We start from the raw sequence: 15544 nt of genomic DNA, 5'->3' as shown, positions 1-15544 counted from the left end.
CTACAGTCATTGAGCATGGACTCCCATATTGTTGAGTGGATTAGGCAGTGGCTGAGTGACAGACAACAGAGGGTTGTAGTCAATGGAGAACATTCAGAACAAGGTCATGTTACCAGTGGGGTACCTCAGGGATCTGTACTGGGACCAATTTTGTTTAATATCTTCATAAGTGATATTGCAAAAGGCCTCGATGGTAAGGTTTGTCTTTTTGCTGATGACACAAAGATATGTAACAGGGTTGATGTTCCTGGAGGGAAACACCAAATGGAAAAGTATTTAGGAAAACTAGAAGAATGGTCAGAACTCTGGCAACTGAAATTTAATGTGGATAAGTGCAAGATAATGCACCTGGGGCGTAAAAACCCAAGGGCAGAATATAGAATATTTGACACAGTCCTGACCTCAGTATCTGAGGAAAGGGATTTAGGAGTAATTATTTCAGAAGACTTAAAGGTGGGAGGACAATGTAATAGAGCAGCACGAAATGCCAGCAGAATGCTTGGATGTATAGGGAGAGGTATAAGCAGTAGAAAGAGAGAAGTGCTTATGCCGCTGTACAGAACACTGGTGAGACCTCACTTGGAGTATTGTGCACAGTACTGGAGGCCATATCTCCAGAAGGATATAGATACTCTAGAGAGAGTTCAGAGAAGAGCTACTAAACTAGTACATGGATTGCAGGAAAAAACTTACCAGGAAAGGTTAAAGGACCTTAACATGTATAGCTTGGAAGAAAGAAGAGACAGAGGGGATATGATAGAAACTTTTAAATACATAAAGGGAATCAACTCGGTAAAGGAGGAGAGCATATTTAAAAGAAGAAAAACTACCACAAGAGAACACTGTTTTAAACTAGAGGGGCAAAGGTTTAAAAGTAATATGAGGAAGTATTACTTTACTGAGAGAGTAGTGGATGCATGGAATAACCTTCCTGCAGAAGTGGTAGCTGCAAATACAGTGAAGGAGTTTAAGCATGCATGGGATAGGCATAAGGCTATCCTTCATATAAGATAGGGCCAGAGACTATTCATAGGATTCAGATATATTGGGCAGACTAGATGGGCCAAATGGTTCTTATCTGCCGACACATTCTATGTTTCTATGTTTCTATTCTACATTATAAGCCATTTATTTGGTGTGTGACACAATTGTTTGGCTTTAGAATTTTGTCAGTCCTAATGGGGCAGACCAGGGCCTGAAAGATGCCCACATGTAATTAAAATTCCACACAAATATACACAAATGATCCATTTTGACTTAAGCTGGCCTGATATTTTGTTTTTCATAAGGCTCCATTTACACCTGAGGTTTTTTTGGGCGTTTTTTCTGGATTTTTTCAGGCGTTTTTTGCAGGTGTTTGGAGGAAGGTTTTTACATCTAACAAAAACACTGATAATCTGCCAAAAAAGAAGCTCATGTACTTTTTTGAGGCAAAACGCTCAGATGGGAACAGGGGCCATTGAAATTAATGGGATTTTGCTTGTTGGGCGTTTTGAGACTTCAGAGATGAGCGTTTTACGAGCTAAAATATGCTCAGGTGTGAACAGGGCCTAAGACAGTTCAGTGGATAGACTGTTGACTAACCTGCTCCCTTGTTTCTACCAACAGTATGTTTTGTAGATATAGACAAAACAATCAAATTACATTGCTAAAACTTTAGGGCTGTAACCGTAATGCGTTTTGGTGAGATGCTTTTTCCTTTGAAATTAATGGACACACATCAAAATGCATGTTAACAGACATTGTAACATGCATTAAAATACAAATCATTGCACCGCAGAATACATGAATGTGCTTTTTTGTGTGGACTGATGTGTGCTGTCAAAAGACTTTCAATTCAAGTACATTGCAATGTATGTTTATTTAATTGGAAAAATGCATGGGGCCAAAATGCACAAGGTCCTTTTAAAAGTTAGGCTGGCCATACATGTGTAGATTTCAATGGTTGAACAAGAGAAATCTAATTTCTTCCTCCATCCATTCTAAACAGTATGAATGAAGGAATCCTCCCTGTCAACTATTGTATTTAGAAATCCATAGCACCCATGGCTTACAGAATACCTGGACAGTGTCTGCATCTGAATTAGAGCTGCATGATTATTCGTTAAAAAATTGCGATCTCGATTCACCGTCCCCTCACGATCTTAACACAGCATTTCCTCGATTCATACAGAGCTGTTCTCTGCGGACTCACAGCTGTCATAAAAAAAAAAAAGAGCCTCGGGTAAATGTTTATCAACATTGCTAAGGCTGCTAGATAACTATAAACACAATGTTTTACAATGTATCATTTCATCCTTTCAGATCAAAGGAATGAACTTCCATCTGTTAGCCCCAGTTCACACTTGTGCGTGTGCGGGGTTCGCATGTAATGTCGGAGCGCACTGCTCCGACATTACATGCGATCGGCTGTGCGGTGCGAGTTTAGCCATACAGTTTGTATGGCTAAATTCGCACCGCAGCCGCACCAAACACGCACAGGGACCCTTTTTTTCAGCCGCATCAGGATCGGATCGCACAGCGGTTCACACTTGTGCAATCCGATCCTGTGCGAACTGCACGATCGCACTGCGATATGCGATCAAACTGGGGGTGTCGTTAAGATTACATTGACACCCCCAGCGTATCGCATATGGCAGTGTGAACTGCCGGGGGTGCGTGTGCGATGCGGGAACAGGCTGCGGATTCACAGCCTTCCCGCATCGCATTAATGTGAACCGAGGCTAAAGGAGGGCAGTTTAACCTCTTTTTAGACTTCGTGCCGGTTCACATATGTGCGGCTGCGGAGATCGCATGTAATCCGAGCGCACTGCTCCTTCATTACATGCGATCTCCTGTGCGGATGCAAATTCAGCCATACACTTTGTATGGCTGAAATTCCGACTGCACCCGCACCAAAGACGCACAGGAGGCATTTTTTCAGCCGCATCAGGATCGGATCGCACAGTGGTTCACACTTGTGCGATCCGATCCTGTGCGAACTGTCAGATCGCACTGCGATATGCGATCAAACTGGGGGTGTCGTTAACATTGAATTGACACCCCCTGCGTATCGCATATGGCAGTGTGAACTGCCTCTTGTGCGGATGCGATGCGGGAACAGGCTGCGAATTCGCAGCCTTCCCGCATCGCACAAGTGTGAACCGGCCTAAGCCTTTTTCTGACAATTGTTGCTTACAAGTTAAAATCAGTATTTTTTGCTAGAAAATTACTTAGAACCCCCAAACATTTTATTTATATACATTGCTATCTTTTATGTTACACTGTATTTGCACAGAAGTCTTTCATACACCATTTTTTAGGAAAAAAGACACTTTAATGAATTGTAAAAAAAACTAAATAGTAAAGTTAGCCCAATTTTTTGTATAATGTAAAAGACGATGTTCCGCCGGGGATCGTGAGAAAATCGTGATCTTTATTCTAAGCAAAAAAATTGTAATTCTCATTTTATCCAGAATCGTGCAGCTCTAATTTGAATGATAGCATCTTCGAGCTATTGGATGCATAGTTAGGTTACTGAACCTCCATAGAGCATAAGTCGACAAATACTCATTTCCAAGAGGGCTAAATACCTTAGGCAGAAGCTGTCGAGGGTAATTCAAGCCAGATATCCCAGACTTTGGAATATTTACTAGGACATCCACGGGAGAGGTATGCGGCTTTAAATAATGGTAGTACCGCATTCACTAAGGACTGCCATAAAACTATAGTAGGAGCATCTCTGGATTTCCACTTTAATATAATGGCTTTGTGGGTGTAGAAAAGGAGTAAACTAAGGAGGGTTCTAAGCACCCTACGAGGAGCTAGAGGGGTCACCAGACCAAGTAAGCAAACTTCTTGTATTTTCATCAATTTTGGATGGACATCCAGTTCTTGGTAATGTCATTGTTGTACCATATTTTCTCCACTTGATGACGGTCTTCACTGTGTTCCATGGTATATTTTATGCCTTGGAAATTCTTTTGTACCCTTCTCATGATGATATCTTTTAACAATGGGATCCCTCTGATGCTTTGGAAGCTCTCTGAGGACCATGGCTTTTACTGTAGGATGCGACTAAGAAAATGTCAGGAAAGAAAGACCTGCTAGAACAGCTGACCTTTATTTGGGGTTAATCAGAGGCACTTTAAATGAGGGTAGGTGTGTACTGACTCCTATTTAAAGAGGTTGTAAACCCATGACACTTTATTTTTTTTTTGATGCAACCTGAAAGAGAAACCCATAATGAGCGCAAGTATGCATCGCATACTTACCTAAGAACGAGCCCCCGCCGTGCCGCCCGCTCACCTGTATGACGGGCGACATGTCTTCCGGGATTGCGGCATCTGGCCATCTGATTGGCCGGAGCTGCGGTGACGTCATGGCACGGGGCTCTGAAGAAACGGCACCAGCGGCTGTTCCTTCAGAGCGCAAGCGCCAGTGACGTCACTGGCTGCATGTAAGGTAAATATCTCCTAAACAGTACATGTTTAGGAGATGTTTACAGTACCTATAGGTTAGCCTTAATATAGGCTTACCTATAGGTAAAAGTGTCAGAGGAGGGTTTACTTCCTCTTTAACATGAGTTTGAATTTGAGTTTGCCTAATTCTGAACACAGCTACATTCCCGGTTATAAGAGGACTGCACACTTATGCAACTGCATTATTTTAGCCTTTTATTTGTACCCCCCCCCCCCCCCAAAGATCTCAGTTTGTTTTTCAGTTGAGTTGTACAGGTTATAGGCCACATTAAAGGTGGAAAAAGTTCTGAAATGATTTATCTTGCTAATTTTTTTTTACATCACAGAAACCTGATAGACTTTTTATATCCACTATAAGTGTTACACACTGCACGTGGCAGTTGCTATCATCTTCATAAAGTAGTCCTCCGTGTCCTAAAACTGGGTGGATAGATATATACTTGGAATGCAACTAAGGCTGGCCTATTTATTTATTTATTTTTCGTTCAATGGTGCACATTTAGTAGATATTTATTGTACCTACAGGTAAGCTTTATTAGAAGCGTACCTGTAGGTACAAGCGACCAAGCGGTGTTTACTACTGCTTTAAAAAAATGCTGGTATCTTGTTTATCATGTTCTGTGTGGTCCTATTCCAATTTGTTGAAGATGAAAATGCAGTGAACACATAGGTGAAAATGCACAGCAATGTGTTACTTGCAGCATCCATTCCCATGCATATTTAGGTGTAAAAGTTGACCCTGAATGTGTTCTTTGTGTATGATACATTTGTATCTTAATATAATTTTGATTAACTGGGGAAGGTAACCTCAATTCTGCAATTAGAACTGTGTTTTTGCAATGTTTTGTGATATTCTTATGCAGGCATGACAATATGAAAAATATGTTAATGAGAAAGTTTAGAATTATACAAAAAATCGAATTGCTTTCATCTCTAAAAATGTCACAGATGAACACGCACTTTTTTTCCTTTGCTTTGGGTATTGTATAGAAGAGGAAAATTACTTTATTAAATGGAATATCATATAACAATCATAAGATTGCAGTACATTACCCCACCGCTGAAAATGACAGAAAGATTCATCCCAAAGCCCCACTGATTTGGAATATCTATTTTTTTGTAATATTGTGTTTTTTCTTCTCAGGTGTTAGGCCTTTTGCTTGCCCACATTGTGAAAAGAAATTCCGTACTTCAGGACACAGAAAAACTCACATAGCTTCACATTTTAAACAGTGTGAGCTACGGAGGTTACGTCAACAGCGCAAGCCTGGCAAAGTGCGTACGGGGAAGAACAATGTCCCTGTGGCAGAAATCCCATTGCAGGAGCCTATACTCATCACAGATTTGGGTAAGTGATGACATTAGGGTAGGTGTACAATTCTGTGAGTGGTAATTTTCTTTGTATTGTATTACGTACCTTTTTTTCAAAATGGATCAGACAATGCCTTTACCTTATAACTGCATATTATGTTGATTTTTTTTTAGGAATGACATCACTAGAAAATCTCTTTAAAACGGAGCCCCAGTTTTGGGAAATTAACTACTTGCGGACTGCCCACAGTATATATATGTCATTATTTTGGTGTTTAATACCAGGGATATGGCAGCAGCTAGCTGCCATAACCCTGGTATCATTTTTTACTGTGGGTGATTGGGCATTTGCTAAAAGTAAGTCTGGCAGCAGATTCACCACAGGATCACTTTTAGAGGCGGCGGGAGAGGTGCCACCCCCCCCCCCCCCACGCCACTTTCCGGTTGTTTACGGGTTTACCAGAGCCTTTGGTGAACCTGGAAGCGATCTGATATGTTGGATGGCTAGGCAGGAAGTCCGGTGAGGGCAAGATGACCCCCACTGTGCTCTATGCTCTTGAAGGACTGGAGTGATCACTGACGTCCCTTCTGATTCTCGGGTTTAAAGGGATGATTTTTTTTTTTTTTTTTTTATTTCAAAGTGTCAAAACATTTTTTTTTCTTTTGTTTTTAAAAGTAAATGAGAGATCTGCGGTCTTTTTGACCCCCCATCCTTCCGTGCTCCCACGCAGAAGTGCCCACATATGTACAGGGGTTCAAACCACACATGTGAGGTATCGCCGCTATCGTTGGAGCGAGAGCAATAATTCTAGTGCAATAACTCCTCTAAACTGGTAACCTGTAAAAATGTTAAAAGCATTGCCTATGAAGATTTTTAAGTTCCGTAGTTTGTCACCATCCCATGAGAGTGCACACTTTTAAAGCATGACATGTTAGGTATCTATTTACTTGGCGTAACATCATTTTTCCCATTATAGAAAAAAACATTGTGCTAACTTTGAAGATAGAAAAAAAGATAACACTATACTAGTGTATCTCCCCGCGTATCAGAAAATGTTTTGTTTAAATATAAGATAAAAATATAAAAATGTGTGTAATTAGTGAGATATAAATATAAAAATATATATTGTGTGGCAGCAGCTGTAGATTTAAAATGGATGATAGAAAAAAAGCCTAGGCTATATACAGCGCTTGCCGCAGAAAAACAATTAACTTAATGTATGTGAACAATGTTGAAAACGTATCTTTACAGTATAAGTGAAAATACAAATCAATTAAACACATGAAAATTAATAAAAAGTTCCAAGGAATTGATTAATAGATAAATAAGTCTTTTTTTTTTGTTCTTTCTGATCTTCTGATCACCATCGGAAAAGACTTATTTATCTATTTATCAATTCCCTGGAACTTTTTATAAATTTTCATGTGTTTAATTGATTTGTATTTTCACCTATACTGTAAAGATACGTTTTCAACATTGTTCACATACATTAAGTTAATTGTTTTTCTGCGGCAAGCGCTGTATATAGCCTAGGCTTTTTTTCTATTGTGCTAACTTTACTGTTTTTTTTTTATTCATTAAAGTATATTTTTTCCCAATTGCACTTGAAAGACCACTGCGCAAATTCAGTGTGACATAAAATATTGCAACGATCGCCATTTCATTCTCTAGTGTCTCTGCTAAAAATAAAAATAAAAAAATATATATAACATAATGTTTGGGGGGTTCTAAATTTTCAAGCAAAGATACTAATTTAAATTCATAAAGAAAAAGTTCCAAAAAAGGCCTGGTCAGAAAGTGCATAATAGCATATATATAGTATAACATGATATAATAGCAATAGTTACATAGTTGGAAAAAAAAGACAAAGGGCCATTCAATTTAACCTATGTGTGTATTTGTGTTATTTTTTTTTTTTTTCTAAGAATTCCCATAGCCTTGTATATTCTGTTTCATGAAGAAGAAATCTACAAGTGTTTTGCATTTGTTCACACTCTCAGCCAATAACACTTCTTGGGGGAGGGAGTCCCACATCCACATTTTTACTACTCTAAGAGTAAAGAAACCTTTCCCTAATCTAAGGTTAAACCTCATTGATCCTAACCTCAAATCATGGCTGCATATCCTCTTCAGGGACCTTAGAGTATGCAGTTTATCACAGGTACAGGTTCTGCGGGGGGGGGGTCTCCTTCTGGGGACCCTCCGATATCTTTTGTCTGCTGACCCCCTGATATCTTTTGTCTGCTGACCCCCCTGGGCCATGGGGGCTGCCATTTTGCTGTAGACTTTTTGCTCTGCATTAATGTTACATTTTTCTTCATTGCAATGCATGGGCAGCCATTTTTTGATAGTTCCAAATAGGAATGCATGGGGCGGCCATTTCCTTGTAGTCCACGATCGCTGACACAGCAAAGGGAGACATTAAAGACTCTAGGCATGACCTAGGTGCTTTTCTTTTTCCTGTGTCATATCGTTTCTTTTTGCTGCACAGAACGTTCCTGAAAGCCTCCTGATCCGTTTGGTAATGTTTTTTGGGTCCCTTGTAGGTATTCCTCACTCACACTGCTGACAGACTGTGTTAGGCTGGGACTTGCTATACCGCTAGTGCAGGTGCTTGATCATGTTTTTTGCACTTTTTTAAAGTGACACGACATCTTTTTATTTTCAGTGAAAATGGAGTCCCAGGACATATTTTCACCTACAGACCCCCTCAGTGCGGCTGCGGGACCCTCTGGGTCGCAGCCCCTGTCTGCTTTTATAGCAGTTTTGGAAAGTCTGGTGTCAAAAGTGGATTTAATAATAAAAAATACTGCTAGCCGTAACCACCCTTTGCCTTGGCCTCCCTCTGTAGTATCTTCAGATTCTGAGGCAGATATGGCCGCCGCAGACGCACCCCACCTTGGTGGATCTGTATCATCGTATTCTGATGGTGTCAGCTGCCACGCAGGAAAGTGCATTGGTGGAAGCACTTTTAGTTTCAGTGCAAGAAACTTTAAAAATGGCGGATGAGTCTACAGCATCAGGAACGCAGGTGTCCTTTGGCATCCCAGAAATCGGGCAAGGTGTTTCCCTGCCTGGAACTTTTCGACTATGTTGTCAATGAACAGTGGGGGCGCATCAAGCACATGTTAGTGGTGCCCAAGCGTTTTAAACACCGTTATCCCTTTGCGGATGCAATTTCCACTCGATAGACTGTGCCACCAAAGGTGGATTATCCAGTTTTCCAGACTGAATAAGTCTACTCTGGTCCCGGTGGAAGAATCCCCGGCCTTTACAGACCCCATTGATAGACAGATTGAGTCGCTGTCCCGCCATTTACATGTGTTAGCGGGCTCAATATTGAAACCAATATTTGTGACCACCCTGGTGTCACAGACCATCACTGAATGGGTGAAGTTACTTAAAGGTGACTTGGAAGCGAAACAGCTCTCTCCGGGGAGCTGATTGAGCTCATGGATCAAATGGCTCAAGCCTTGCTATATATACGTGATGCGTCACTGAATGCAGCTCCCCTGGTGGCCAGAATGTCTGCGGTGGGGATTGCTATTAGACGCATGGTGTGGTTAAAGAGCTGGTCTGCGGGCTAGGCTTCCAAAAAGGCTCTTTCTGACCTTCCCTTTACGGGTGAGAGGTTGTTTGTATCCTCCCTTGATGAGTTGATCAAAGGCCTTACAGGTGGGAAGAGTATTCTTCTCCCTCAATCCTCTAAGGGCAAGGCACCACATACTAGATGAGTGCCTTCTTCTTTTACTGCTCATAGGCGGCCCTTTCGTGCCTCCGGGTCGCAGGAAAAAGGAAAGCCATTCAGGTCTTCTGGGGGGTTCCAAGAAGACATGGTCGGGTAAACCAAAGACAGGCCAATCCGGATCTGCAGACAAATTCTTGTCTCCATGAAGGGGCACCCTCACCCATTTCTGGGGTGGGGGGGGGACGTCTTTACTTCCTTCCGGAACCATGGACTTCCTTGTTTCAGGACAAATAGGTTCACTAACTGATCCGATCAAGGTACAATATCTAATTCCGGTCTCGACCGTCAGACAGGTTGGTCTGTCCAATTTGCGCCTATCTCCAGACTGGTTAAGGGATCTACGAGAGGCGGTACAAGATCTGCTGTCACAAGGGGTGATTGTGCCAGTTCCCTTTCAGGAATGCTTTCAAGGGTTTTATCCAAACCTGTTTACTGTGCCCAGGAAGGAAGGCAAAGCGCGTCCAATCCTGGACCTCAAGGCTCTGAACCGCTTTCTGTGGGTACAGAAGTTTCAAATGGAGTCCATGCGCACGGTAGTAGCGTCCCTACACCAGGGAGACTTTTTGGCCTCCATAGACATCAAGGACACATATCTACACATCCCTATCTACGCTGGACACCAGCGTTTTCTTCGCTTCACTTTAGGAGAGGTGCATTATCTATTTGCAGCGTTACCCTTTGGTCTTGCCTCCGCCCCAGGGTCTTTGCCAGGGTGCTGGCCCCCGGTGTTGGCATTACTGCGCCAATGGGGGATTTCGGTACTGGGGTACCTGGAAGATCTCCTATTGAGGGTGGACTCTCATTCAGCCCTGTTGGGCGACTTGACGATCACTGTCCGAACACTGCAAGAGTTTGGTTGGAACATCAATTTTAAAAAATCCGCCCTGATACCGTCAACGAGACTGGTTTATCTGGCCCTTATTCTGGATTCCGCTTTGGCAAGGGTCTTTCTTCCCCTGGACAAGTTGCAGAAATTGCAGGGGACGATCCGGTTGCTGTTGGCAAGCAATCTGTCCTCTCTGCGGTCTTGCATGTGGGCCTTGGGTCTGATGGTATCAACCTTGGAGGCAGTTCCGTTTGCTCAGTCCCACACGAGACCCTTACAAAGGGAGATTCTTGTTAGTGGAACAAGGATCCAAAATCCTTGGACACTTTGATTCAGTTGAGTTCCAACACAAAGTCTGTTCTTCTATGGTGGCTTCACTCGTCAGCTCTACACCAAGGCAAGTCCTTCCTTCCGTTGTATTGGACAGTGGTAACCACAGACGCCAGCCTGTCAGGCTGGGGAGGAGTGCTGGGGAGGCTCTGCGCCCAGGAATCCTGGACAGTGGAAGAGTCCAAGCTGCCAATAAATATCTTGGAGCTCAGAGCGTTAATGCTTTGCCTGAGTCATTGGACAACTTGTCTGCAAGGTTGTCCGATCCGGATTCAATCGGACAATGCCACGGCCGTGGCGTACATCAATCATCAAGGGGGCACCAAGAGTGTCTTGGCGGCCCGGAATGTGGCTGAGATCCTGTATTGGGCGGAGAATTTTGTTCCAGCTCTCTCTGCTGTGCACATCCCAAGTGTGGAAAACTGGCAGGTGGATTACCTGAGGTGTTGGATCAGGGGGGGTGGTCCCTGCACCTGGAGGTGTTTCACCTCCTGTGTGTCTGGTGGGGGACACCCGATGTCAACCTGTTTGCTTCTCGACTCAACAAGAAGGTTCAGAGGTTTGCAGCCAGGTCGAGGGATCCTCTGGCCGACGCCACAGACGCACTGGTGGCTGCATGGGGTTAGTATCTGTTGATCTATGCGTTCCCTCCGCTGAAACTCCTACCTAGGCTTCTGGCCCCAGACTGGCCTCGCCGGTCTTGGTATGCAGACCTGATAAGGTTGGTCACCGATGCTCCTTTGAGACTTCCTCTCAGGGAAGATCTGCTGTCTCAAGGACCGATCTTCCATCCTGCTTTACAGTCGCTGGCTTTAACGGCGTGGCTGTTGAAAGCCAGGTATTGAAGGATAGAGATCTTTCTGACTCTGTGATTCCTACACTGTTGAAGGATAGGAAGTCTACTTCCAGGAAGATCTATCATTGTATGTAGAAATCATACATTTCATGGTGTGAATCTCTGAAAATGCACCCTCGCTTGTTTTCAGTAGCTAGGGTTTTGGCCTTTCTTCAAAAAGGGATTGAACAGCGTTTGGCTTTGGGCACTATCAAAGGCCAAGTGTCGGCTTTGGCTTTTTTTTTCCAACGTCCTTTAGCGACGCATGCCCTGATTTACACTTTTATTCAGGGGGTGCGTCATATGGCTCCTCCGAGGCGATCTCTACTGCCTCAGTGGGATCTGAATTTAGTGTTATCTGTTCTTCAAAAACCTCCTTCTGAAAACATTAGGGAGATTCCTCTGCTTACATTATCTCAGAAGGTTGCCTTTTTGGTGACTATTACTTCTGCCTGCAGGGTGTCTGAATTGGCGGCGCTGTCCTGCCGTTCACCTTATCTGGTGGTCCACAGAGATAAAGTGGTACTTCGACCTAATCAGTTGTTTCTTCCGAAGGTGGTTTCTGATTTCCCTTTGAATGAAGACATTGTGCTGCCTTCACTCTCACCTAAGCCCAAGCATCCCACGGAAATTGCTTTGCATTTTTTGGATGTGGTTCTGGCAATTAGAGTGTACTTGGCGGCTACTGAATCTTTCAGGAAATCTGACTCTATCTTTGTCCTTACCGAAGGACCTCGTAAAGGATTGGCTGCGTCTGCTGTGACCATATCCAGAAGGATCAGGCAGACAGTGGTTCAGGATTATTCACTAAAGGGTCAGGTTCCTCCTTTCCCGGAGAAGGCACATTCTAACAGGGCGCTGAGTGCCTCTTGGGCTTTTCGCCATCAGGCGTCAGTGATGCAAGTTTGCAAGTCGGCAACTTGGTCATCGGTGCACACGTTCATAAAATTCTACAAAGGTAGATGTGTTGGCATCTTCGGATGCCTCTTTTGGTCGCAAGGTTTTGCAGGCTGCTGTCTGAGAGATCTTTTTTCTCTTTGAGGGTGTATGTTTTTTCTAGGTGAGCTCCAGTTGTTCTATAACCCCTCCTGCACAGGAAGTACCTCAGTTTTGTAGCAAGCAATAAACATCCCATACAAGAGGGGAGGGACCTCTGTGTCCCGTGATGTACTCCAAGAAATGGATTTTACAGGTAAGCTGTAGGAAAAATCCATATTTCTTTATCGTGCATCACTGGACACAGAGTCATATTCATCACCATATGGGATGTCCCATAGCAATGCATATGGAAGGGGGACACCATAAATACCTCCATCAGACCACAAAAGATTTACATAGCTGCCTGCAGAACACTGCGACCAAATGCAGACTCCTTCTGTCTGTATGTTTAGGGTTGTTGTCTTGCTGGAAGGTGAAGCTCTGCCCAGTCTCAAGTCTTTTGCAGACTCTAACAGGTTTTCTTCTAAGATTGTATAAAAAACGTGTAGCGCTAAATAGTAATGGTTATCAAAGAAAATTCTTAAATATATGTACACGTAAATCCAGAAACATTTTTGAAAGTGAGAAGTCCATATGAAAAGTCCATGAATAGGAGAAAATCCAATAGTAAAAAAACTTTGTGCTGTATAGAAGAACCACAAGTCCCAGCATGCAGGTGGTGACGGCACTCCTCTCACGACAGAGAAAACAAATAGAAGCACCCAGTGAAGCAAAGAGACAAATGGCTTCTTACCCGATGATGTTGGCTTCCAAACTAATGGAAAAGCCATATGCGCATAAAGGGGTTAAACCCATCAGTACCAGAGATGTCGTGACCACGCCCCCAAGCTGGCTTTTATACGATTGAATGCTGCAGCTTGTGTTTTCTCCACTGTTTATTTAAGATATGCCTGCTTGTCTCTACGAACATGTGTGTGTAATAACTTTTAATAGATTACCTTTGTTTTAAACGGTATCACGCTATGTGCCCTGTGTTCCCATTTTACATTTATGTGGTTTCCGTGTCGGTTCACACTAGGGCGACACGACTTCGGGCGACTAATGCCGTCGCCCGTGCACCGCGACTTCGGCGTGGCTTGCACCGACTTCACATAATGGAAGTCAATGCAAATCGCTCCGACATTGTGAAAAAAAGGTGCAGGAACCTTTTTCTAAGTCGGAGCGACTTGAGTCGCTCCTATTAGAATGGTTCCCATTACACAGCATGGTCCTCTAATTGTCAGGCGACCAAGTTGGAACAGTGTGAACCTGCACTCCATGTGTCTACCTGAGAGTACATTTTGAAGGTCTTCTCTAATGATCTGCACTTGATGGGTTTAACCCCTTTATGCACATTTGGCTTTTCCATTAGTTTGGAAGCCAACATCATCTGGTAAGAAGCCATTTGTCTCTTTGCTTCACTGTTTCTTCTATACAGCACAAAGTTTTTTTACCATTAGATTTTGTCCTATTCATGAACTTTTCATATGGACTTCTCACTTTCAAAAATCGTCCCATCAATTCTAACCAGCTTCCCTGTCCCTGCTGAAGAAAAGCATCCCCACAACATGATGCTGCCACCACCATGTTTTACGGTGGGGTTGGTGTGTTCAGGATGATGTGCAGTGTTAGTTTTCCACCACACATAGCGTTTTGCTTTAAGGCCAAAACGTTTAATTTTGGTCTCATCTGACCAGAGCACCATCTTCCACCTGTTTGCTGTGTCCCCCACATGGCTTCTCACAAACTACAAACGGGACTTTTTATGGCTTTCTTTTAACAATGGCTTTCTTCTTGCCACTCTTTCATAAAAGCCTGATTTGTGGAGTGCACAACTAATAGTTGTCCTGTGGACAGATTCCCCCACCTGAGCTGTGGATCTCTGCAGCTTTTCCATAGTTACCACCATGGGCCTGTTGGCTGCTTCTCCGATTAATGCTCTCCTTGCCCGGCATGTCAGTTTAGGTGGATGGCCATGTCATGGTAGGTTTGCAGTTTTGCCATACTCTCCATTTTTGGATGATGGTTTAACAGTGCTCTATGAGATGTTCAAAGCTTGGGATATTTTTTTATAACCTAACTCTGCTTTAAACTTCTCCACAACTTTATCTTTGACCTGTCTGGTGTGTTTCTTGCCCTTCATGATCCTGTTTGTTCACTAAGGTCCTCTAACAAACCTCTGAGGGCTTCACAGAACAGCTTTATTTATACTGAGATTAAATTACACACAGGTGGACTCTATTTACTAATTAGGTGACTTCTGAGGGCAATTGGTTCCACTAGATTTCAGTTAGGGGTATCAGAGTAAGGCCCCTTTCACACGAACGATCCGATCAGATCCGCCTGTCAGTTTTTTAGGCGGATCTGATCGAATCCCCCATGCATCCCTATGGGGCAGCGGATGTCAGCGGTGACATGTCCGCTGACACCCTCTGCCATCCGCATCCGATCCTGTCTGTGAAATCCGGACAGATGGAAACCCTATTTTTCATCCGTCCAGGGGTTTCGGGTTGGATGAGAGCGGACAGGCGGTCCGCTCTCATCCGATTCCCCCATAGAGATGCATGGGGCTCTGACATCTCCCTCTCCGCACACAGAGCGGAGAGGGAGATTTCACCTTTCTGCTCAGCGGGGATCTGTGTTTACGATCCCCTGCTGAGCAGCACGGATCCGCCTACGGAGGTGGACCGTCTGAAAGAGCCCTAAAGGCGGATGAATACAAATGCACACCCAGAGATGTATAGTAACGAAGTAGAACTACTTCACTACTGTACTTAAGTACCGAAAGCCGGTATCTGTACTTTCCTAGAGTATAATTTTTTCTCTTACGTCCTCCGACAGTCGCCGCCTCGTCATATTCGTCACAATGGGGTATTAGACTTTGCTCCAAAGGAGTAGCTAGGCAACAGAATATGTTAACATTAAAGCTTTTAACATATCCCACCCACAGGGGGTGGTCCCCTCAGTCAATACCCTCCTACTTCCTGCAACCATATCTCAGTTTCAATGTCTAGCTTGTCAGGAGTAGCTGGATCTCTCTATGCTGGGGCTTTTT

The 15544-nt window shown here is 43.5% G+C and overlaps 1 protein-coding gene across 2 annotated transcripts in view; it reads left to right on the top strand.

Moving 5' to 3' along the window:
* ZNF236 (zinc finger protein 236) overlaps positions 1-15544 on the top strand; it is a 358788-nt gene that overhangs the window by 89262 nt on the left and 253982 nt on the right. For both annotated transcript variants that reach the window (XM_082258772.1, XM_082258771.1), the window contains exon 12: positions 5605-5808. In XM_082258772.1, coding sequence (XP_082114898.1) covers positions 5605-5808 — 204 coding nt within the window. The remainder of the gene's footprint in view (positions 1-5604; positions 5809-15544) is intronic.

The sequence above is a fragment of the Pelophylax lessonae genome, assembly GCF_965119305.1.
Source record: "Pelophylax lessonae genome assembly, chromosome: 5".
Classification (NCBI taxonomy): domain Eukaryota; kingdom Metazoa; phylum Chordata; class Amphibia; order Anura; family Ranidae; genus Pelophylax; species Pelophylax lessonae.
The sequence above is the reverse complement of the archived record's forward strand: the minus strand, read 5'-3'. Positions and strand labels throughout refer to the sequence as shown.